The 26,332-nt window shown below is 39.1% G+C and overlaps 2 protein-coding genes and 1 non-coding gene across 4 annotated transcripts in view; 2 read left to right on the top strand and 1 right to left on the bottom strand.

The window, feature by feature from the left end:
* The first annotated feature begins 16 nt into the window (after positions 1-16).
* On the top strand, positions 17-15,390 carry LOC122869711 (FERM domain-containing protein 7). Its single transcript, XM_044182943.1, is given in 13 exon segments — positions 17-447; positions 7,487-7,591; positions 7,669-7,711; positions 8,961-9,039; positions 9,317-9,414; positions 10,373-10,487; positions 10,695-10,842; positions 11,309-11,404; positions 11,539-11,702; positions 12,376-12,444; positions 12,981-13,056; positions 13,421-14,515; positions 14,517-15,390. Coding segments are annotated over 13 exon segments (2,430 nt in total). The 5' UTR covers positions 17-234; the 3' UTR covers positions 14,646-15,390.
* On the top strand, positions 11,876-11,947 carry trnae-cuc. Its single transcript has one exon. It is a non-coding gene; the product is annotated as a tRNA-Glu (tRNA).
* A 339-nt stretch (positions 15,391-15,729) lies between the features above and the next one.
* stk26 (serine/threonine protein kinase 26) overlaps positions 15,730-26,332 on the bottom strand; it is a 31,092-nt gene continuing 20,489 nt past the window's right edge. Inside the window, exons 7-12 of one of the 2 annotated variants that reach the window (XM_044182944.1) lie at positions 21,956-22,141; positions 20,201-20,343; positions 19,886-19,982; positions 19,063-19,125; positions 17,795-17,931; positions 15,730-17,606 (exon numbers count right to left, since the gene is read on the bottom strand). In XM_044182944.1, coding sequence (XP_044038879.1) covers positions 17,591-17,606; positions 17,795-17,931; positions 19,063-19,125; positions 19,886-19,982; positions 20,201-20,343; positions 21,956-22,141 — 642 coding nt within the window. In that variant the 3' untranslated portion in view covers positions 15,730-17,590. The remainder of the gene's footprint in view (positions 17,607-17,794; positions 17,932-19,062; positions 19,126-19,885; positions 19,983-20,200; positions 20,344-21,955; positions 22,142-26,332) is intronic. The other variant, XM_044182945.1, reaches the window with a different exon arrangement.

Genomic DNA, 26,332 nt, shown 5'->3' with positions numbered 1-26,332 from the left:
AGTGTGATCTGAAGGCAGGACTCCTCTTGCCGCACCTGTGTGTTGCGGTCGGAGCGGGTTCCGTGTCTGGAAACAACGTCAGCGTGCCATCACGCATCCGGAGTGCGCGCGCTCCAGCGGCAGCCACGGATCCCCGGAGGAGCAGAGATGATGAAGATGATGATGATGAGGAGGAGGAGGAGGAGCAGCGCGTGAAGCCGTCGTGCTGCTGCGACTTGGGGATTTCCTCTCACTATGATGGATATTATAGATGATCGCTCGCTGCTGCTGCTGTTGTTGTTATTCCTCCTGAGAGAGACGCACAGAGAGATGGGGGACCGTCACCGGCGGACCCGGAGACTCGGGAGCCTCACGACCCGGGTCTCCAAGTCCCGGGTCTCCAAGGAGACGAAGCTCCGGCTGCGCGTGATCTTCCTGGATGACAGCGAGCGCACGTTCGAAGTGGAGGTAAGTTTACCTACAATTGAAATAACAGTTTAAAACGCGTATTAATCTGTATTTATGTCACTGCTTAGGTGCATCCCTCCCCTGTCAGTGGTACACAGGATTCTTTTGCTGCATTTAATTTTTTTTTTTTTTAATGATTTATCAAATATATCCCACATAGTTCTCTGAAGCAGCAGTTCTGCTTTTTGTTGTCTTTGTTTGTATGGATTTTTACAACGTGCAGCGTAATTCTGCCCAGTTTCCACCCAGTTACAGCCAGCAAGTGTTTGTACTAACGGTGTATCGGTACATGCAGGCACAAGGGCACACGATGTGAAGTTAGGGAAGAAGAGGGTAACAATGTGGTAACTTAAAATCATTTTTTTAATTAACATTAATGTACATATTCTATCATTGCGGCTTACATGAGCGTCCGCAGATCATAACCTGAAAGTCATCCACCATTCACGTTTGCTGGTGAGAAGAGTCTCAGTGGCAGCTGTGGAGCTGTTGCTGAGGGACACTGTCCTCTGTAGTCTGGGGTTTTAGCATTAGCTCTGCTCAGTTTTGGATGCAAGCTGAAATAGTTAGAAGAAGACTTGCTGAGTTTGAAAGTTATGAAATGAGCCAAAGCTCTTAGTATCATATTTTAATTTTGATATTGTGCAAATCTCAAATCAATTGTTTCAAGACAGTTCAACTGTGACAGGACATACAATCGATCATCTTCTACAGCTGCCTCATCATACAAAAAGCTTTTCTACTTCCTGTACTCCATAACAACAATGAGCAGCATGCTGTGTAACAACAGTGTCAGTCCACATAAACCTGAACCGCCTCAGGCTGCTGGAGTCCCTGTAACAATGCTGGACCCCATACTGTAAGCAGGCCTACTTTACAACATATAAAGTAACATAAAGGCTATAGGCCTGCCTGTTCCAAAGAAAAACAAATGTTATGTAGCTACCCCGAGTTAATTACTTAGTATCCCAAACCTAAAAAAATAAACCTATTCTCATTTTGTCTGTTCCCTTCCAGTGGTGATAAGCAGTGTGTAGTCATTCTGTAAGTAAATCACAGCTGATTTATTAAGTGCTACAGAACTGATAACCCCATCTTCCCCCAAACTTCCAGCTCTGTTGCTCAGTGGGTCACACTGTGCCCTGTAATAACAGAACAGGTACCCGAAAATACCTGCAGTATAAATTCTTAAAATAAAGCTCCCAGATTGTCACCCACTTCTTCCCTAACTTCACATCTTGTTCCCTTACATGTATGTATCGGTACGTACTGTACTGGTGCACCGTTAATACAGATATTGGGAAGAATTAAGATGTACTTTTAAACTAAAGCGTTACCAATTTTCCCCCCATTGTTTTTCTTTGTTTTTGTGCTATTTTGTTTCTTTCCTAAGAAACTCCAAGATTTTAGAAGATACTTTCCTGTTCAAGCTGGATTCAGGATTTGTAAATTCTGACTGGGCCAATATTTAATATCACATGCCAGTGTAGGCCTACATAACAACATGGAAATCATTATTACAGCATAATCTCACCTATAAAATACTATGTCAGCACCAGTGGTGGAATGTAACTAAGTATATTTACTCAAGTACTGCAGGCCTACAATTTTGAGATACTTGTACTTTACTTGAGTATTTCCATTTTATACTCCTATACTGCACTACTACTGCCAATATTTTACTTTTTGCTCCACTACATTTATTTGATAACATTATTTAGTAGTTACCTTGGAGATACAGTTTATTAATACAAAATATAAATCAAAAAAATCATGACATATTATTATGGATTAAACTACCCGGTAGTAAATAAAGTAGCTGAAATTAGCATTAGCGATTCTTACACATTAATGCATAACTAATTAGAATCCAGTGATATAATATATATTATTCTGAAATGGGCCATTCTGCATAATGAATACTTTTAATTTTGGTACTTAAAGTATATTTTGATACTTATACATGTTTAAATATGATTTTGAATGTAGATCTTTAACTTGTAACAGAGTATTTTTACAGTAAAAGTACAGTGCAAGTAAAAGATCTGAGTACTTCTTCCACCAATGAATAAATGCAATAACACAGTAACCTGCAGTTTAACATAACTTAAGACTGTGTGACGCTGAACATGTTGAGTCACTGAGGTAAAACAGTTCAGACCTACAAAAGTGTTTTCAGGCATATAGTTAAATATATTCCTGTTTTGTACAGAAGTGACCCCAGTTTCATCATTGAAAGTTGGATTTCTCCCACATGGACGCAGCTGGTCTTAAAGTATCCATGAATTCAAACCAGCAACATCACAGTCACCAACATCTAGGCTGCCCCTCTGTCCGTCAGGTGACAGCTTTTAGGGCTACTCACTGCTGCCTCCGCCTTCCTGCTGCTACCCTAAAATATGTCCTCACAGTGTTGTTGTCTTTATTGGACAGAGACAGGAGAGACTGGGAAACAGAGGCTAAAGGGCAGCTGTGGTGAATCTGTGGTAATATGATTTTCCAAGGAAAGCTCGCTACTGCCTTTTATGCAGCACGTGCTGCGATAGACAGCAGCCCCGGATAGAAAACGTTAATGGATGTGGAGCTGCAACGATTAGTTGATTAATCGATTTTGATAATATATGAATCGGTTAAGTCATTTCAAGCAAAAGTTGCAAAAAGTTCCAGCTTTTCAAATGTTAAGTTTTGCTGCTTTTTTTTTGTCTTATATGATATTACACTAAATATATTTGGGTTTAGCTCTGCTGGTCAGACAACACAAGCCATTTTGTCAATTTATTGCCATTTAAAACACAGCTGTTCTACATTTTATAGACCAAACAATTAATTAGTTAATTAAGAGAATAATCTGCTGATTAATAGATAATAAAAATAATCATTAGTTGCACCCTAGACGGATCCATGGATGGATGGAAGTCAGGACATCATGGTCCAATGTGTCTAATGTGTTGGGTTTGAATCCAGCTGTGGGCCTTTGTCACACATCATCCAACTCTGTCTCTCTGTAGTTTGATTTGTCCAATAAAAAAAAGGCAAAAAAAACACCCAACAGACTAGAATACACTTAGGATGTAAACTTCTATGAATGATGAACAATTTCTAAACTTGCAAAGCTGTTTACATTCATAATTTTTCTTCCAGGTTTAATTTTGGACCAAAAAAAGTTTGCGAAAACCAGTTTTGTTTAGCTGTTAGAAATCGTGAACGTCAGACTTTCTCACTAGCACGTGAAATATGGAAATATGTCAAAACAAAATTTAAACAGTGTGCTGGTGGAGATTGAGTTTTCATTCATAAATACACATTTTAGGATTAAATGCATTCCAACATGACAACACTACAAAGACCAAGCTCAAAAATGACCAAAGAGTTGAACCGATGCCTCATTTACACAGGGGTCAAAAAATAACATTATAAGCATTATAATATAGAATTTTAATAATAATATTATTATTGCTTTTTGTGCTAGATAGCAATAGATTGTACAGGACTCCTGTATATCTTCCTAACAACAACAGAGGAGTGAACAGATTTACTGGGGATAGAAGTAAATATAGGAAATTAAACTTTTTAATCTCTTTTTAATATCTTAAAAATAGATTGAATGAATCAGACAAATACTAAGGAAATATTTTTTCTAAATCCAAACAGTTGCTGCCAGCTGTCAAACAGCTGTGTGAGGTGTAAACAGCTGGATGTGAAACGTAAACACTCTGCTGTCTATGAACGGTCATGTGCTCCACTATCCAGCTCCAGAAAGCAGAGTGACGGGCCGCGTTTTCAACATGGTGACGTCGCCTGCAAGGCAGTAACGCAATCTAAAAAGAGACTTTCACTGTGTGTGTGTGTGTGTGTATCTGTGTGTGTGTGTGTGTGTGTGTGTGTGCGTATGTATGTGTGTGTGTGTGTGGCTTGCAGTATTGTGTTAGCAAAGTAGCTCCATTTTCCACGCCCATGCTTTCTCTGTCAGCTTCCCCGCGGCCTCCAGAACATTAGTAGCATCTTTAAGAGGAGGAGGAGGAGAGAGAGGAAGGAAAAAAAGATAAAAACCAAAAAAAAAAGGATGAATGGATGGATGGATGAGGGCAAAAATAGACTCTACCCACCCTGTGATAAATATAGTGTATCTGATGAACAGGGGAGGTAATAAGTGTGTGTGACAGACCAAACACACATTAATATAATAAAAAATAGGTTTCAAGTTGTGTGTGTGTGTGTGAGAGAGAGAGACTCCGATCTTCTAACCTTCAGGGCAAAACCCCAATTAATGATCAGATAAGATGTGGAGAAAGAGAAAGGTGGATGGATGAAAGTAGGAATGGTAGAAAGGCGCGGAGTAGACGAAGGAATGAATAAAGGAACCCAAGTAAAATGTAATATCAAGTTTATTTTTGTGGAACTATGCCTAGTGCTTGTTATTGTTTCAGGAATAGTAAACTGAAGTTGTGTTAAACTGAAACCATTTAAAGATGCTACATGTAGCATTTGAAATGTCTGACTTTGGCACCACCCAGTGGTACTATTAAACAAGACGCTGTGGCAGACAGCGATGCAGGCCGCTCCTCCACTGATGTAGCATTACACTCCTTAACTTTGTCTGACTCACTACGGACAGTTTTTTAAAAAGCATCAAAATCGATGCAGCAGAACCAGAGATATCGTCCGTTATATTCCACATATTCTTCTTCCTCATCAATACCTGCAGTGTGTTCAAACGTAGCCTAGTCATAACATATATTAGTTGTGATTTATGCATTACTAAAATAAAAGCGGTTGCACCACAGTAACAACTGTAGTCACACATGCCCCTAGGGTATAAATGTCACATAATTATACTCACTAATAGTAAAACAGCAGTTTTTCTGCCACACAGCATCATTTTTTCATTAATTGCCATTTTGCAACACAGTAATCCAGCTCCTCATTTATTGGTATGATATTTCAATATCGATCCAGCTTACTACAATGTGCTACGATGACAAGTGGCTCATGCCAGCCAGAAAGGTAATGCTCACAGTAACCATGACGATGTAACTCTGTCTTTGATCATTGATTGGCCACTTGCCTTAGTTATGACTTTACGTTATCCCCCAAGTAATCGTGGTGCAACCAGTTTTAGTAGCTGATTTAGTTACAAACTAGTAGTCTCTAGTGTCGACTTTACACCATAATTTAGGAGAAAATGTACACATAGCGGGTGCAACCTAGTGCTGGTGCCTACATTACCCACAATGCAACTCAACAGCCGACATTTCTGTTGGAGATTCAGGTGTGCTATGCTAGTAGCGGCTAATCCTTGAGCCTCTAGCCTGCGGCAGAGATGAGGCGCGGGCTACAGAGGTCTGGTAAACTCACTTTACACCCAGATTCTTTTCATTTTCAAACTTGTAGTCCTCTGACACCACTCGAAGTATTAACTGACGGGAACACGCTTTGACAAAAAAAAAATCTAAAATATTAGACCTTTCAGGCCTCTAGTTACACAGCAGAGTGGTTCAGCGATACTGCTGGCAGTCATTTTACAACTCTTCTTCCCCATCACACGTCCCACAGATCGAAAAGTAAAGTTGCATTTCACTCAATTTGACTCTATTCTGGTCTGGTGAAACTAACTGCTCTGTTGTTGTGGGGGCGGCCATTTGTTCCCAGTAATCATCGGTTAGGCCTGTGTTCTCTTTATAATCGGTTACAGCTGCTCTGTCCCTCCTCTTCCTCCCTCTCTCTCTCTCTCTCTCATGACAAGTTAATGGGGACGTCCAGTGATCCCCGCCAGGGCGCTAAACACCGGCTAGCAGAGAGCAAACACTGAAAAAAAAAAACTTTTATCGCTGCAGTAAGGGAACAATGCACATCTCGGTAATTAGATGGGAGAGAAAAGGAGGGAAGTAGAGGGATAGAAAGAGGAATGGAAGGAGAAAGATTAAAGAAAGGAAATAAGAAGATGAGGCAAGAAGAGTAGTTTGAGGAGGAAAGATGCAGAAAGGTTATTGTGTCCACATCCCTCCTACATTTTATTGGACTGAAATCGGCAACTTTACTGGGTCTTAAAAGCAAATGGTTAACATGACAAAGGACAAGGTCAAGGTATATACGGGAACAAAGCTGATTACGTCATGCTGACATCATGCTAAACTGATCAAAGAAACATATATGCAGACGATAAAAAACACTCTTTACAAGATACCTTCTCAAAAAAATTAATAGTTGCAAAAACAGCTACAGAAATACTATACTACTATACTATTTATAAGAGGACTGTGGCTTAATATGACAACATTGTACAAGATTTAATAAAGTGGTGGAAGTACTTAAGTAAACGTACTAATACCACACTGTGAAAATACTCCACTACAAGTATAATTCCTGCCTTCAAAACCTTAAGTAAAAGTATGTAAGTATTATCAGCAGAATTTACTTCAAAGTATTAAAGTAAAAGAAAACCGTAAAATATTTATTGGTATATCATTGTCAGATTTCTATTCAGCATAATCAATATTCAAAAATCCAGTATCAGTCGGGCTTTAGAAAACAGATCCCAGGTCAGCTTAACTTTTAAGCTTTAAAAGATTTTTGTTTTATATCCGTTTCTGTTATGCTGCATTCATGTGCCAGTGGAAAAGTGCACTACAAGTTCTTGCTTTTTCACAACTAAATCTTTATTAAAAAACTATTAAAAAAAATAGTGGGCCAACATGTGTGTAATAAAGCATCTATCTGACTTGTTAAAACCAAGAAGCCATTTGCTTTTCTCACCTGTTTTGTGTGCGGGAGTCAAACGCAGCACGCTACCTCAAGACTGGAGGACTTTATTCTCAGTTCACATTGAAAACAATGGACATCCAGTTAACATGACCTAGAACAGTGAATACAGCATTATACAAACTCGCATTATACAAAGTTCTTGTGAACTAAGTAACATAAAAATTGAGCTGGGGTCCCCTGAGAGTCCTTGGACTCCAGTTTTAAGAGCGTCTCAATTAAAAAATCCAATTATCCCTCTCGCTGTCTTACTGCCACTTTAATTCTCTCTCTTTCTCAGCAAAAGGTTTTAGGCGGCGACTTCTTCAACAAAGTGTGTGGTCATCTGAAACTGCTGGAGAAAGAGTACTTTGGACTGGAGTTCAGACACCACAGCGGCAACTATGTAAGAAAATCAAACGCACATGAACACACACAAAGAATATTTTTATTTCTTTGCCACGTAACATGCTTCTGTTGCAGGTGTGGTTGGAGCTGCTGAAGCCGCTGGCCAAACAGATTAAATGTAAGTCACAGAAAGTCTCTCTTCACTTTTACATGCACTCCAGTTATGATCAGGGTTATGGTGTATCCCAGTTATGTGTTTTTACATGTAAACATATTCTGGTTTCAGAACCAGGATAAGCTCTTATACAGGTACTCCAGATAGAAAGCGGGATATAATGACAAAAAACAGGTTTATGATCACTGTGTGTGCAGGTCTCAACTCGTATTACTTAGCTACTAGCAGTTAGTGAAACAGAAATGTGATAAGTTGTCTAATGATTATCTATGCAAGTGAGGGTCTGACGTTGGAAATGTGGAGCATAACTGTATTGGTGCTCTCGTCATCTTTCATAACTGGTGATCAGGTGCACGAGCCAAATCCAGCAGAATAGTAACTACTAAACTAACGTTCCCCTAGAGTCTAGGGGAAACAAATTGATAATAAATAAAATAACTTCCCATTTGATCCAGTGACAGATGCAGCTTCTTCTTTAAGCGTAGTTCTTTAGATGTTTATTTCTATCATCTGTCATATTAAATTTGTGGAGGCCTGGGAAGCTTAAGGCCCACATCAAACCCAGCAGTGGAAGAAGTACTCAGATCCGTAAGTAAAGGTAACAATACCACAGTGTAAAAATACTCTGTTACAAGTAAAAATCCTGCATTCGAAATTCTACTTACGTAAAAGTAAAAAGTATTACCAGCAAAATGTACTGTACAAAAGTTAAAGCACTCATTATGCAAAATGGCCCCTTTCAGAGTGTTAAATTATGGAGCCCATGAAAGATGATTTTTTTTTTTTTTTAAATCTTAGATAACTAACTTCAGGGGCTCTCCTGTTAGTTTTGTTGCGGGGCAATTTACAACTTTATCATTCTTACAAATACATGATGACCTGAGCAGGTCTAATCTGCAACGTAACTGAAAACACCTGTGAGGCTATGTGGGGCCTTTAATCTACAACAATGCATCATATTTAAGAAGTTGATCATATGTTTTGTATATAAAATCAAAGTACAATAGTACAATATTTCCCTCTGAATGTAGTTGAAGTATAAAGTAGCATAAATTGGATATACTTAAGTGCAAGTACCTCAAAACTGTATGTAAGTACAGTACTTGAGTAAATGTACTTAGTTACTTTCCACCACTGGAAACCTACTGCTACTTTTTGTACTTGCAGTAGGAAAACAAGGGAGCTGGTGTTTCTCCATATATCAAACTACATGGCACCACTTACACTACCACCTTTCTTTTCTCTCTGTCAGACAGCAACGATCTGTTCTTCAGGTTTATAGTAAAGTTCTTCCCACCAGACCCTGGACAACTTAAGAGAGGCCTCACCAGGTAACAATGTTTGTTTTATCTATCTATCTATCTATCTATCTATCTATCTATCTATCTATCTATCTATGTCAGATCCATACTGTATCTACTGTGCTCTCATACATAAATAAGGTTCATTGTCCTCTGATATGATGATATAAAAAACTGAATGCAAACTGAATCACCAAATCTTACTAGATATTTATTTTCCTCTTATCACATTTCACCTTCCAACACATGAAATGAATGAATCATAGATTTTCTTATTGTGTGTGTGTGTGTGTGTGTGTGTGTGTAGGTATCTGTTTGCCTTACAGATAAAGCAGGACTTGTCTAACGGCAGTTTGACCTGTCATGACAACAGCGCCGCCCTGCTGGTCTCTCACATACTGCAGTGTAAGCATTCAAATACAGCACACTGTTAAATATACACATACTCAGTTATCATCAAGAGGTAAATCCAAGTCAGTAGGCATAATTCAATTGATCTACTGTATATTCTATGTATTATTGACAATGGTGGAATGTAACTGAGTTCATTTAATCAAGTGCTGTTCTTAAGTACAAATTCGAGGTACTTTACCTTTACTCCACTACAAATATTGTGCTTTTTACTCTGCTACATTTGTCTGACTTTAGATACTAATTACCTTTCAGATTACAATTTTTCATACACTTCCTGTCCAGTGAAAACCATGTATCTCCACATTTGTTGATTTTGACTGTTTGTATTAAACTGAAGGATGAAGTGTTTCCTTTATGGGTGGAGAAAATTCTCCTCCCTCTGAAGCTAAATAAACTCTTTAACCCCCCTCGGATCAGCTGGAAAACGCACAAAGCTGAAAACAGGCTGTTTTTCTGAGCTCATGAAAAGTTGACTTTTTAGAGATACGTGGTTCTCACAGGACAGCGAAGCGACAAACACATGATGATCTTATAGACCATGATGCATTGCTGCAGATTAAACTACCCAACAGTATATCAAGTAGTTAAAATGAGCTCAACCTGAAACATCTGCAGCAGTAAAATGCAACACACACATTAATGCAGCAGGAATATTAACTTTTTTACTTTTGATACTTTAAGTACATTTGGCTGATAATACATACATACATTGAATGCAGGACTTTTACTTGTAGTGGAGTATTTTCACAGTGTGGTTTTAGTACCTTTACTCAAGTAAAATCTACTTTCTTTAAGATATTTGGAAACACATAGTTAGAGAAAAGAAAGACTTCTTACAAATGTACCCTGGGACTGTACAGAGTTGCTTTGTTTACATGTACCAGGCATGTTTTTATGTATCTCTCTGTGTGTGTGTGTGTGTGTGTGTGTGTGTGTGTGTGTGTTGCAGCAGAGCTAGGGGACTATGACGAGGAGCTGGACTGTCACCATTTAGAGATGAAGCAGTACGTCCCCAACCAGGAATATCTAGACCACAAAATCATTAAGTTTCACAAGAAACACAGGTACACACAAAAACTGAACGCTCTCTGTGGTGTAGGGACAGCTCTGTGGAGGTTTTTCACCCCAAACATAGCCACCAAAAGGGATTAAACATGTTGCAAAGGCTGCAAAACTTCACGCTGATCACACATAAAGTCATTAATGGTTAGAATGTGTTGGTAAATATAGCCTGCACTTTTCATTCAGTCCTCCTCTCTCTCTTTCTGTAGAGGTGTGTCTCCAGCAGACTCTGATATCCACCTGCTGGAGGTGGCGAGGAAGCTGGACATGTACGGTATCAGGCCTCACCCTGCCCACGACGGGGAGGGAATGAGGATCAACCTCGCCGTCACACACTCTGGAGTACTGGTCTTTCAGGTATGTGGTTGATGGTCTCACACTTTCACGTACATAAAGATTAACCTTCCATAAAGCTGGGAGCTGAAAGTGCTAGCTGTCATGCCACTACGCTGCCAGCAGGAGGTGCTGCTTTTAGCCACATTAGCCGCTCGGCTAGGGGCGGCTAGGGTTAGTTTGTTGGTGAATGAGTGAAATATCTCAACACATATTGGAAGGATTGCCATGAAATTTGGCACAGACATTCGGGGTATTCAGAGGATGAATCCCGAAGACTTTGGTGATCCCTTGACTTTTTATCTAGCGCCAAAAACTGGTCAAACTTTCCACATACATACATCTAAAACTGACAAAATTCATGTCGAAAATGTAAGGAGACTAACATGGTAAAGCACTAAATGTTACACGCTAAACATCAGCATGTTTACAGACTGCTGTCTCGCACTGAAGGACATATTAATGGATCTTTTTCTTCTGTGCTTTCTAGGGAAACACCAAAATCAACACGTTCAGCTGGGCGAAGATCCGCAAGCTGAGCTTCAAGCGCAAACATTTTCTCATTAAACTACACGACAAAGTTGGGGTGAGGAACTGACCTGGCTTAATCCTCTGTGTTTGTTTTAAACTCCTTGGTTTGGTGGACTAAAGTTGTGAGACCGCATTTGTTCAGTATTTACATGTGCACATACATGTGTGTGTTGTGTGATGTCCATCCAGCCGTCGTGTAAGGACACACTAGAGTTCTCCATGGCTAGTCGAGATGTGTGCAAGTCCTTCTGGAAGACGTGCGTAGAGTACCATGCCTTCTTCAGACTGGCAGAGGAACCGAAGACAATACACAAAACCCTGCTGTCCAGTAAGGGCTCCAGCTTTAGATACAGGTAAAGCACACACACAAAAATATGCTCTGTTGTGACATAAATGGTGCACTCTTACCAAAAACTTCAGTTGTTTTTCTTTTTTCCTCCTGTTTCTGTCATATTTCCTCGTATCTGCATGCTTATAAATTGTAGTTATACATCTAGTTCTCTTTGTTGTTGAACATGTCAACAGTTCCCTGGTGGTCTAGTGGTTAGGATTCGGCGCTCTCACCGCCGCGGCCTGGGTTCGATTCCCGGTCAGGGAACACTTTCTTCCTTGGGGATCAATAAAGTATTTCTGATTCTGATGTCAAAATTAGTAATCCTCTAATGCCGTCTGTCAGACCAATCACATATCCTGTGTCAAGCCTTTCCTCGCTGAGTAACCCAAGTGATTCGGGTCCGACCCTGATCATGGGTCATCTCTGCAGGGTGCAGGACACAGGACCTTTTACACTGATGCGTGTTGTAGAAGTGGTATTAGTATCAGAATGCATTGGGTAAAATGCTGTTTTCTAAACATTTATAACCTTTTTTTTGTTTTAATCGAGATTTTGTAATGGACACAATTTTACTGTTTCAGAATTGTGTTATTTTGGGGAGAGATTTATATGTTGCTCTAAATCAAGCGCTATACTGTAAGCTTAAAGAGGATGATGATGATGACTTACTATTTGTGTTATTTTTTTTATAGCGGACGGACGCAGAAACAGCTGCTGGAGTGTATGGGGTCAGGGGAGAAGAAGCCTTCGCACTTTGAGAGGTGAGAATAAATTTTTCAAGCCAGACCTATCAGACCCCTCGGTCCAAGAATACACAGACACCGATGCTTCAATTTACCTACTAAATGAACAAAATACCACCAATAAGGGTCAGTCAAGAACCACCAGAGGAGGTTAAGGACTCCTTGCATTGATTCTCTAAGTTTTTTAACTGTTGTGGAGGGATGCTAAACCCGATGCTAAATATCTCATATGATCAAGGACCAAACCAGTGTTAATTGTGTCTCTAGTTTACTCACTCCTAACTTTGAATTTGGTGTTTTTGGTGTATTTCCTTTTTCTTGTTGTTGAACTTACTGTTTATTTAACAGATACAATAGTACAATAAACTTCACCACTGTCTTGTGTAGGTTAAGGGTCAAAGCCAAAGCACCCTGGTAACAGATGCACCTAAGATAATCATATATTAAAGACACATTTGGAAAAGAGATAAAACACGAGCTAACGAAAGATAGAAGTCATTTCTTATCGTCTGTATTTATCATCTTTACTTTTTGTCTTCTCTCTCTTCATCCAGGACTTACTGTCAGTCAGACTATGATGCCAGACAGTGTCACTCTTCTCCTGATCTCCTCACGGACGTCTCCAAACAAGTAGTAAAAACTCATTCACATAGTTCAAAAAAACATTTATGCACAAACCATACATTTACATAAGAAGTAGAACCGCATTTGTTAGTCGTTTAATCGATAAGTCAATCAACAGAAAATGAATTGGCAGCTATTTTAATCAATCGGTGATAATCAATCAAGTCATTTTCTTGGTTTTACATCTTTGGGTTCTGGACATTTGATGACATCATTCTGGACCTTGACTGCATTGTTTACAGTTTTCTGATATTTTATTGACCAAACAATTAATCAAGAAAATAATTGGCAGCTTAATCGATAATGAAAATTATAGTTAGGTAAGTCTAGGCACGTCTAATGTTTGTGTGTGTGTGTCTTACCCCCTCAGTTGTACGAGCACTCCCACGCCTTCACTCGGTCGAGTCATGCCTTGGCGGTCCGCAGTCAGGATGAGTTGGACCCACATCACCGAGGCGTAGACGACATCGAAATCTGTGGAGGAGGGGCTAAACGCAGCCAATCATCCGTCGAGGTCACCCAGAGGACCCGCCCTCTCTCCCAAGTCACTCCTCTCTCTCCATCTCTACGCCAATCAACCCCCTCGCCCAAGATAAGATCTGCTTCCACATCTGTGATGGAGGACATGAGGGGGGGACGGATCGGGGCGCAGCGCCAAGCCCAAAGGCTAGCAGGTGTCTATGGCAACCGGTCACGCCGTCGGCCCAATCCCCAGCCACACCCGGATGCCGCTCAGCAGTTGGTTCTTCTCTATCCAAATAGTCCTGCCTACCAGTATCACCCCATCCTCCCAACATTCCCATTAGCTGGTTCCTCGCCTCTCAGCCGACACCCCTACTTGTCGGACTACGTTGCCGTTTCCTCACTGGAGCGTTTCCCGCAGGCAAGAAGGCGGGATTATGTAACGATGGATGGCCTATCGCGGCCATCTTTCTATCCGCTAAGCCACGATTCGCCATCCCACTCGCCAGTCAGGAGGATCCTTCGCCCCTCAGGCTCAGGTGGGCTGGGATTGGCTAGGGTTTACCAGCCGGGAAGCAACGGCGCGAGGCTCTTGGGTATTGGACATACAGAGGCGGGGCATTACAGTGATGACTCCAACTTCCTCCCGGGGCTGCCTCGCCGCGTGGCTAGCCAACCAGACGTCAAGTTTCACCTCTCAAGGAGTTCTAACCCTGCCTTTAACCCCGCCTCTGAGTTCCGTCCCCTTGGTTACTACCCCCACCTGACACGCCCCTCCAGACCCACCTACCTCCCGCTAAACTCCTCCCCTCTGCCTGAACGACCCACCTCGCTATGCATGATCGGAGGCACCACGGGAAGCTACAGCGATTCAGACCCAGAGGTTTTCTATCCGTATTACTGCCCACCACCCCCGCCGGGGAAAGTGATACGGTCTGCCGGACTAGCCAGGATGAGGTTTTCCTCTGGGAGCCTCCAACTGGACGAGGAGGAGAGGGGAGGGGGAGGAGGAAGAGGAGGATGGAGCAGCAAGGGAGAGAGAGGAGTTGAAGGGCGAAGATGAGAAGAAAGAAAAGACAGGAGGAGGAAATGAGACTAAAGGTGCTGCGAAGATTATTGAAGTCACACTGTAGATAAAGACGAAAACATTTACACACATGCAAACTGTGCAAAGGTTCATGATCAAACTCAAAACTGGCAGGATGGTTTAAAAAAAACCCAAACACTGTAGATAGCACAAGACAATTGTAATAAATGTGATGGCTTCATATGTATGAGAAGTGTATTGTTTTTGAGGTGTTCTGGCGGATGAAATGTTTTTGCCTTGCTTTAGCAAAAACCTCAACTTCCGAAAACACTGGCTGCTCTTTAGTAGCCACATTATGGGTAAAAGCTAGCACATTTTGAGGATTACTAATACATTAATTATATGTATGTATCCCTCCTTGCTGACCATCGACAGACAAACAAGCTGTACTAGCCTCGGCTGTTGCTAAGCCAAGGAGAAAAAGCATTTTTACGACACTAGCAGCGTGGCTGTGCGTAGGAGTCAGGTGTTAACATAAGACGCCTGCTTTCTGAAGCAACAGCCAGCACAAACGCAAGGTGTCACGCAGCCTTCTGTAAGCCAAGTTAAAGAAAAACGGACAGGGCAAGAAAGAAATTTTTTTGGACTTTAATATGAAGTTCTGTCAGTGTGACGTGTATGTAGGTTTGGAAAACTTATTGAATAACTTTCTGGGTGACGTATCTGGGTATGTATTTATTATTTTATATGAATGGTTCTTGTGAATTCTCTAGAAAAATGTGAACAGAGATTTTTTTGGTTTATATAACTGAACTGCATTTGCCAATAAAGGATAATTGAGGTCAAATTAATACAATGTAACAAGACTTACAAATTAAATTCATCTGGTATGTTCTCCAATTTATCATATTATTATAATTGTATAACATTATTGGGTAATTTCAACCAAGCAATCAGATTATATCAAATTATTTAAGACACGTTGTGATAACAGAAATCTAAATAAAAGCAAAGATTGTCAGAAACTATTCATATCCCAAAATTTCAAAAATAATTTTTGACACTGATGAAAACTTTATACATGTGCACTGATAACCGAAAACCAGTGCACATAGTACAAGCTTGTGCCTCACTGTCATGATTTTTCATTCAGAAAAAATAAGATTAAAGTAAGAAATAGTTGAAACACATTTCTCAATCAAACTTAAATATTTATTCATAAAACTCTAAGTCCCACTACAAAAAAAGAGAGTACATTTCTGTAAAATCTTACATCTTTCATTGTACATTTTCCCCCTCAACAAGCATTGTATCTCTTATGATATATAAAAAGACAAAAATATACATTGACCAAGTTTTATAGTGTCTTTGGTACAAACTATCAATAATACCTTTGATTACAGCTCCCGTCATGCTCTTGAAAAGGACCTGTGCTACTTTCCAATGTTAGATATAAAAATCGACGTCCTCGCACATCAAACATTATATTAAAAATCAACTTTGAAACACAAGTTGACAGACAGTTTCCCAAACTTGATGCATATAGAAAAAGGACACAGTCTTTGCAGGAGGAGTGTAAGACCTCGATGCGGTTGTGCCTTGCTTGCAGACGCCGGAAATTTTTTATTTTGTTTCATTTCCATCACTGAAATCTTATTCCAACCAGATACGTTTTGAACTACAAAACACCCCAGAAAATGAATCCCAGAATTACATCTTAACCAAGTTACTGCTAGACCAAAGGCAAACATGAGATTTACCACCCTTTATTTGGACCACAAATTTTTTTACGCTAACGGTTGTGCAATGCTACTAGTTGTGTTACCAAACACAAGTAACTTCACTGATCTTATTCAAATGGCAGCCATTTTGAGCATTTAGGTTGTAACTTAAATTATCTAGCAATAGTTTGGACATACTTAATAGTAAATAATAAATTTAGCTAGTTACTTTGAAAACAGCTACAACAACAGTTAGCTAGCTAGCTTACTTGTTAGCAAGCTACTAGCTGCCTAGCTAGGCTAGAGTCTGGTAGCTCCCAAAAATGTGTCAAAAAATAGGTCTGGATTCTTAAAATTGATTTGTTTTAACAGGTTTTTCTCTGGGGAAACTTTGACATAAAAATGTTCAGCATTGTTCCAGTGGTGGAGTACATATCTGAAAGCATTTATAATTTCCATTGCTGTAAAATCAGAGCTGAAATTACTAAATTTAACCCTGACAACGGAATATTTTATGTGTTAGACTTTGAAAGGTAGACGTGACCTCTCGGGATCAGGGAACTGTAATTTAAAGCATTACTGAAGACAACAAAAAATATGTAATATTGGCATATAATCCGTCTCAAGTGCTAGTGAACAAACATATAGACACCTACAAAGTCAAAACAAGTCATGACACAAAACATACCACTGCTGATGGACGAGAACCCTCTTCTATATATTTGTCTGTGTGCGGTTTCAACAAAAACAGGACATCTCCATTAAAAAGGTGATGTCTACTTTTAGAAAATGACTGACAGCATAAATAACGAAGGCACGTGATGGTAATTTAGGAAGTTTAAATATAACTTAAGTAGACTCAGTTAGGGACTTATGCTTGAATTAAATTAAGACCAAAACGTCTTCTTATTATTCTAAAAGGTATTCAAAAATAAAGCCCAAGAAATGATTCAATTTTCCATAAAAAAAAAAAAAAAAAAAGAGAGATGTTCATGACCCTAAATGTGGGAAACGAAAACCACAAATTTAACTGACAACTCAGATTCTATTTTCAAAACTTCAGACTAGTTCAAATTTTAAAAAATGCAGCTGTCTTTCGAGAAAAAAGGGACTTCAACCAGCAGCAGTGAATATATATATATAGAGTGTATATATTACATTAGTAGTGTGTGTGTGTGTGTGTGTGTGTTGTGTGTGTTTGTCGTGTGTGTACAGCGAGGAGACATCGCACAGCAAATCTCCTCCGTTTCCAATCTTCCAGCAGCGTCACCGTATGGAGACACAGTCTCTCTTCAAATAACCTACTTCCTTTTTTCAATCCATCCGTCCTTCATTTGGTCGTGAATCTGAGGGGAAGTGACAGAATTCAAGAAGGAGGGAGAGAAAGCAAGACATTTGGTAACCAAATGATCTGATGGAGGAAGACATAGATATCTTGTTCTGAATAATAGACAGAAACCAAAGAAAGATGATGAGGAATTACACAAAAATAAAAGAACCCTAGAAATTTTGATTTAGAAAATGTCAAACATACTTCTGGTACCTGGCAATGATGTGTTTGACCATCCTGTCTGTGATGCCTGGACAGACCTCTTCAGCCAATCGGATGTTGCGTTCCAGCTCCTCGATGGCCAATCGCTGCTCAGAGTGCTCCTTGTGCTGCTGCTTCAACTACAAGAAGACAGTAAAACATTTCTTCCATCTGCACCCTTGTTTCTCGCAGAAAACTAGCAATACTGTGTCAGTGTGTTTTAGAGGACACAGAGGTCATGTCCTCTGTATTGTTTTCAGGAATTTGGGGGTTTATGTAACCCTAACCCTAAGGACCTGAGGAGGAGTTTACATTCGACAATTACAAATTACACATTGTGAGCTTTTTAAGCTTTGTTTGGATATTATTTTATGACAGTTTTAGGCCAAAAACATTATGGGAAAAGTTTTGAAACATCTAAAAAGACATCTACGCATCTTCAAAGACAATAATGTAGGGTGATAAAAATTGCACAAAATATATTTTAACAGTTCAATTAATAGAGAAAGTAAGTAATATGTCGTTTTTACTCTTTGGTTTGGTACAGATTAAACAAACAAGCTATAACGTGTTAGAGAGCTTTAGAGGTGCAGATTTTATTACCTTTGGACGGAGCCAGGCTAACTGTTTCCCCTGTTTTCACTCTTTATAAATATAAAAATCTAATGATTAAACCTCTGATGACAACCACTAACAGACTTGCCTTTGTGTAATTTTCTATTTTCTCTTATTTTAATTTATTTATATTTTTATGGTGTTTTAGTCTTCCTAAGTCTGCATTTATGTCAGTTGCCTTATTTCGTTTGTGAAGCACTTTGTGACATTCTGCTCTTGAAAGGTGCTACATAAATATAGTAACTTACTCACTGAACACTGAAATGAGCTGCATACCTGCTCTGTTTTATTAAAGAAGTGCCGCAAATGAGAAGAACTCACTTCACAATAAAACTTTGTTTATATGAAGTTGTTACTTATCTCTTTTTCTGGTGAATTTTTGCTCTGGAGCTTTCTTTTTCTGCCGTTCCACACTTTTTAGATTATTCATGATGGCAGGAAGATGACTCCAAAGTCAAAGATCGTAAAACAATATTGAGCTGCAACATTTTCATGCATCTAACTGAAATATATGGTTTATGTTTACACATGTATGTGTATTTACAGACATAAACTGTGCTGTGAATGCCTCAGAAAATTATACAAAACGGGGTTGTTTTCGGCATGCGTTTTATTTTATCTTTATATTTTTATGACTGAAGTCTGTTTAAACTCACCTCAGTGAAGACGGGAGAGATGACCGTGGTCAGACTGGCAGATTTACTCAGCTGATCCTGACCCTGCACAGATGAAGACGAGGAGGACGAGATGGTGAAATTGAAGAGGAGAAAAAGCAAGGTGAGCGTTTAATTTGGTGCAGTTCTATAGAGCTAACGTGTCCACGAAATGTGTACAAAAATATAAAATTGGATATCGACCGTTTTGAAACTGACATGTTTGACAAGAAAAAAAAAGTCATCTTAAGATCTTTGTTCATAAAACAGCTTTTTAATACAATATCCACTTTGAAATACTGACCAATGTTTTTCTGTGAGGTTACATTTTTCAGGATTTTGGAACTAAAGCCTTGGAATAAAATCAGAGTCAGTGGTCTTGTTTTACTATTTCATCCCTCAAATTGGGAATTCGTGCTAAATGTACATGTTTGTAGTGTCATGTAAAAAGGAACATTTTCAAATGCTGCAATACTTTTTCTTGAGTTTACAAAATGAGAAACTGGTTTAAAATCTTGTCCATCTCACTTTATTAAAAACAAATCCACGAATTCCTCGCGCAGACTACAAGAAATGCTGCTTTTCCCAAAATGAAAAAGTTTTTAAAAGTAAGTACTCTTTTTTCTGTTTTTGTTGAACTTTTATTCAAAGAAATCATCAAATGAGATGAGAGTTATAAGCATTTCTCCACCCATGAAAAGCTGTTTCCAAAGTACATGCAGGTGATGCACTGTGTTTTTTTGGGTGGGGGATTACTTTCATTACTTTAACAACAAACACACACACATTTATATCTAATCTATAATCACATACAGATGGTACTGACCGTTCCATTGAGGACCTTCCTGCCCTCCGTCTTCTTCTTACGGACGGTGGTGAATGACCACTCAGGAGACTCATTGTTCTCCTTATTACTGGACTCACTTTAGACACACACACACACACACACACACACACGTTACTCACTAAGCACTGCACCATGTACATATAGACATAAAATAGATCTGAGCTTCTCTGCAGTGTTTTCCTGTTTAAATCAGAGTGAAGAAATGTCAGATCAGAGTTAAAAATAAAAAAAAAGAAAAAAGAAATCAGCATCTGGAAAATGAAGTTTTTGCCACAACAAACGTAATCAAATTACCCGTCTGATTCTTCCGAGCTGCTGTCGCTGTGCCCGTCCTCCTTCCACCTCCTGTACCTGTCAATCAGCTCGCTGAGGTAGGACGTCTTCTTACAGTGTTTGATGATGAACTTGTGTTTGAGGAGCTCCTTGGCTGTGGGACGCTGCATGAAGAGAGAACAGAGAGAGAAAATTTCTTTGGTCGACTATCTCCACTCAGGGTTTTTATATAATAAAGGCTTCATTGAGGTTCAGAGACAGAGATGATGAATAAAAAAAGAGAATGGGAGTAGTGGACGAAAAGTGAAACAGTTGCTTATCTGTCAAGTTCAGAAATTGTACTTATCTTATCTTATATGGTTTATAAATGGAGGAGAAATAAAGAGGGACAGAGGAGGTGTTGGTCCACCAGGGGGCAGCAAGATACAACTGGCTTAAAATCAATGCCATGAAAAACATTTATTTGACTCAAACCTCCTAGCCCTAAAAACTATATAAAAATTGAGTTTACAAAGGATTTAAGCAGATGACTAATAGCAGAAAAAACACAGGCAAGCTTAAAAATATTGTATATAATTATGTACAAAATCTGTATTTTCTTGTATTTATGCAAATCTTGTTCCTAAAACTTCCTGTATGATGGCAAGATTTTGGTAGTTGGTGTTTTCTTTTATTTTTTTTTTTTTTTTAACTTCAATGGCACAAAAATTGTAACCCCTAAGAAGACCCAATACCTTTGAACAAATAATTCTGTTGTTGTCCGACTGATTAGTAAAAGAAACATTTAGTATAAAACCAGTGGTGGAAGAAGTATTCAGATCATTTACCTACATAAAACATACTAATACCACAATGAAAGTATTCCATCACCAGTAAAAGCCCTGCTAAAAGTACAGAAGTATTATCAGCAAAATGTACTTTACGTATCAAAAGTAAAAGTACTTGTTGTGCAGTAAAATGTTCCCTGTGACTGTTATATTATTATATTGGACATTATTAGATTGTTTATACTGATGCATCAATGTGTAACCAGCCTTTTACTGTTGTAGTTGGATGAGGTGGAGCTAGTTTTAACTACTTATATACAGTTAGCTAGTTTAGTCCAGTGGTGACCCTCCTAAGGGTCACAAGATGATTTTTTGTGAGATAGTGGATAATTTTACCTCTTTGTGCCTCAAACAGTTAATTAAATGAAACCGTGTGAGAAGTTTAGAGGGGAAATGTCTCTATGGTGGAACTGAAACGTGACAAGGGGCCTCAAACAGACACTAGTTTTTGTAAGGGGCCACAAGTCAAAAAGGTTGGGAACCACTGGTTTAATCTTGTTAATCTACAACAATGTGTTGTATTTTATAATCCTGGTGGTTGGTTTTTATGTAAAGTAACGGATAACTAAAGTTGTCAGATAAATGTAGTGGAGTACAAAAGTACAATATTTCCCTCTGAAATGTTGAGTAGAAGTATATTAGTATACGATGAAAATACTCAAGTAAAGTACAAGTACCTTTAAATTGTACTTGAGTGAATGTACTTAGTTACTTTCCACCACTGTATATAAAACACAGGAGCTTTATTTTGTTTGGCAGAAAGGGTTACAATAGATTTTCAATGATTTACAGAGGAATAAAAGCAAGTAAACACCATTAAAAAAAGATCCTTTATACAGGGCTCCTGTCCAGCGGCAAAAAAAGAAACTGACGAGTGAAAAAATACAAACAAGTGAACAACAGTGGTTCATTAAAGTGAATCTGGATTGCATGTGTGTGTGTGTCTTACAAAGGCAGGGTCTTTGTTGAGGCAGGCCTCGGTGAACTCTTTGAAGCTCTTGGAGAAATCTCCGCTCAGCGTTGGAGGAGGAGACTTGGGGATGTGGAACAGCACTCGCATCGGATGCATGTCCGAGTTCGGAGGTTCACCCTTGGCGAGCTCGATGGCCGTGATGCCCAGCGACCAAATATCGGCCTGCAGAGACACACACCTGACAGTTAGCAATCAAACTCTTAATCTTGCCCCTGAAAATGAGTCATTTCATGAGACATTTATACCTGGCTAGCTTTTGACATTTTTCACAGGTTGACAAAATCTAAACGGTTGTGTAGAGTGTTTTGTTGACTACCGTTTCCTGAGAAGACGAGAGTTTTTATGATGCGAAGTGTCCTATAATATTGTGTATTACTCCCATGCAGAGAGAAGACCAGTCACACGACCGCAACAGGGAGAGATTATTTATTGCGCCACTGTAATTAAACACAGTACCAAAATATATCGAGGCAGCTAACCAGCGTGAATCCAAAATGACCAAAGCTGCCGTTTGCGAAGAAGCAAACTAGAATATAAACTTTTTACAGTCACCTTTAAAACAAACAGCGGGTAGAATCAGTTCAAATTAGCTAAAAGCACAGCTTCCTCCATCAGCGTGGCTTTGTTGTGACAGGAAAGTTTGAACAGGTTTTTTGGCAGCTTCTCTTGTCAAAATACCAAACTTCAAGTTTTAACCAACAGCAGTATTTTAGAGGCCTGCTACAACAGCACAACATCCCTCAGAGTGACTTGTTTGTAACCCAAAGTTAGAAAGTGATTGATTTCATTATCAATTCATCTGTCTGTTATTTTTGTGATTAAGAGATTAATTGTTTAGTCTATAAAATGTACAAAAATAGTGAAACATGGAATGAGACATCTTCAAATTCCTTGTTTTGTTTGATCGACAGTCCAAAATCCAAAAGATATTCAGTTTACAATCATATAAAACAGAGGAAAAAAGCAAATCCTCATGTTCGAGAAGCTGGAACCAGCAAATGTTTGACATTTCTGCTTCATAAATAACGATTAATCGATTATCAAAATTGTTGATTACATTTCTGTAAATAAAGCACTTGTTTCACTACGTGTTAGGAATAGAGATTACACAGCTCTTTGTACATGAATCCAAACACACACACACACACACACACACACACACACAAACTAATGTAAAAACACAGACACACTCAGAAGTTACACATGCACACAGGTTGAATGTCACATAGTTTCAACTTGCACCAATGACCATGTGGCAGCCCAGGTAAGGAGCAGAAGCACACACACACACACACACACACACACACACACACACACACACACACACACACACACACACACACAGTACAGTTGTAGCAGAGCTGCTCAGGGTCACATTACAACAGGATGCTCTGTCACTGTTTGACTGTTAACTCTACCTACTCCATTACTGTTACACACTGAACATATGGCAGCCTGTAGCAGGAGACCACACACACACACACACACACACCGTGTCTTCATGATAACTTGTATGTATCTTACGAAAAACTACAACTTTCTGTGATAGCGACACATGCTGCATTGAAACATTACACACCCAAAACATAACAAGTAGCAGTATCTACAAAAGGTCTTGGTTAAAGTTATGGTCATTGTTACGACAACAATTTGCTGCATTGAGCTTCAAAAACATCAACAGTGACGTGAGCGTATCAAGGTGAGAATAAGCTGTTTTAGTTAAGGTTGTTATGGTTACAGTCAAGGTATGGTTTGTTCATGATTATGGTTCGTTTAACCCTTCGTTAGCTGATTTTTTTTGGCCACTTGGGGGCAGCAGAAACAAACTAACACAACACTGACACATTATCACCTTTTTTCTTGCCGAACTTGTTAGCAAAAAGTTGCTTATTTACACATCAAGCCGATACAGAGCAACATTATCACTCATTTGGAGTTATGTTTCTGGCCATGTAAGTCCAATATCCACTCTCCTTTTAGCTCTGTTTTTGGTCTCCTGAGAAAAATATCTGGTGCTTCAGCTGCTAAATGCTCCACTATGTTCACCAGCTAGTTGCTAACTTTGTCACCTGTTTGGCGCTGAGCAGGTAGTACACAGTGGGTTTTTAGAGGTTTTTTCACTAAAAACAGCTGCTGCGACTGGAAACAACACTGATGAGAGCGTTGAGAGTGAACCAAAACAAAGTCGTAGCAGTAAAACCAAAACAATGAGCTGAATGATGCTAAAAAACTCCATCAGGTGATAATTCTCTGTGGGTTCATCACAGCGAGCGACCTCTTTCACATTACATGCAGTCATTTGATCCATTGTTGGTATAAAAATATTGATTATAAAATCCACAAGTCCACATGGTCCCCACCTGAATGGCACAAACTGTACGAATACTGTACATGACGATAAGTGACTGGAGCTACAAATCTAAAAGCATCAAAAAAACACACACACACACACACACACACACACACACACACACGGTCCTTTAAGCACAATGGCTGTCTTTTTTTGTAAGCTTGTTCCGACTTGCTCAGGTTACGTCTGGCATTTGTTTTCATTTTAACCGATTCACGAATTACATAATTACCAATCAGTCAATCAATGAATCGTAAAAATAAAAGAGTGAGTCACTTTGTATGCGAGAATCAGCTAAAATCACAAAATCAGATAGATAATGATAACGAGCCGGGTGATTTTGTCGTTCTGTTTCCAGAGAACTTTCTTTGGCTGTTCCTTCAGCTTTATTTACTCTTTGAGCTTCTGCGTCAATCTTTCCTCCTTTTGACGCCAAAAACCCCTGTGACACAATTTCAGTGGAAGATGCACACACGCATTTATGTAGAAGTCCTGTGGGCGTTTGAGGATGAAAGTAACATTTTTGACATAATATTTCATACACATTACATACACAATATGCATGTACACACATGCTCTTTAAAATACACACAAATCTGTGCACACACAAACACCAGCATGAATGAAACCACATCAAGAGACAAAGTATACACACCCTAATGGATTTGTCTTATTTCCAAAACACGCCAAACCACACACACATTTTTCTCAGACATGTATTGAAACAAAGAGACAGAGAGCAGGTCACCTTATTATGGAACTTCATAAAAGACATTTGTTTACTTTGTTATTGGGTATCCCATCCAAATATTTAAACCAGCCTTTTACTTTTGTGTGTGTTTGATAGCAGCAGGTGCAGCTATGAATACAGGAGTGTTTGTCCATTCATTATTATAGTCATTCGTTGCAGCATATTGGCATTTGTTTTGAGACTGTTGCTTGGTGTCAAATATAGTAACAAAGAAAAAGACGAGGGAATCCCCTCCAAAATGAAAAACAACGGGACACTCATGTCATCACTGTCATTATGAGGATAGTTGAGGGTTAAGATTTAAATAAGGAAAACTCAAACATCTTATGTGGCGATACACACACACACACACACACACACACACACACACCATGCAAAGCATTTTAACAGCTAAAAATCACCAGTTTATTCTGACTTGTCTCATTCAAGTCCAGACAACAGGACATGGTGGGTGTTTCTATTACATGCAAATAAAACCGAGGAGACTGTGGAAATAATGCAAATGACCTCAAAGCGAGACACAATAACAAACAACCACGTGGCTGAGGTTGCTACGGCAATACGCAAACGTGACGCACAGAGTAAAGGCAACAGAGGAATCCCGCAGCCATAAACTGTATATTTGAGCTAGATGAGATTTTAACAACCAGAACTGAAAATACAACAGGGCAGCTTCACCACATTCAACCCAACAAATGAAAAGTTTGTTTGTGCTGAACACTGACAAGTATTAATACATCTGAGAAATGAGACTGAATCACTTTAACAACCCCATGAAAGACAAAACAAGTTAATTTAACAAGTCCAACTAGGGATGGGTACCAATTGCCGGTTCCATTTTGGATCCAGCTGTAACGCTAACAAATCTTTTTTCCCCTCATTCTTTTTTATTAGCAAAGAGTAAAGTACAAAACATTCAGGTAATGTTAGCAGGCGCCTAACTGCTTCTTTCACCAGCAGCAGATTAGATCAGCTGTAGATAATTAATTCTGTAACGGCTAAAAATTAAACTTTTGGCTGTTGTCAGATTAATGTGTCTTCTGCAAGCCAGTATCTGAAGATTGTTTGTGAAACCACACAACAACCATAAGTAAACTGTGTGTTTTTGTAGTTCAACAGAGTGGTGACTGTTCTCTAGAGAAATGGTAGAGCTGATCGTGTCACGCCAGTTGCAGGAGAATAATAATAATAATAAAACTTTATTTATATAGCACTTATCAAAACAAAGTACAAAGTGCTTCACAACAAGAGA

Source organism: Siniperca chuatsi, linkage group LG22, assembly GCF_020085105.1.
Source record: "Siniperca chuatsi isolate FFG_IHB_CAS linkage group LG22, ASM2008510v1, whole genome shotgun sequence".
In the NCBI taxonomy this organism is placed as follows: domain Eukaryota; kingdom Metazoa; phylum Chordata; class Actinopteri; order Centrarchiformes; family Sinipercidae; genus Siniperca; species Siniperca chuatsi.
This window is presented reverse-complemented; position numbering and strand designations above follow the sequence as displayed.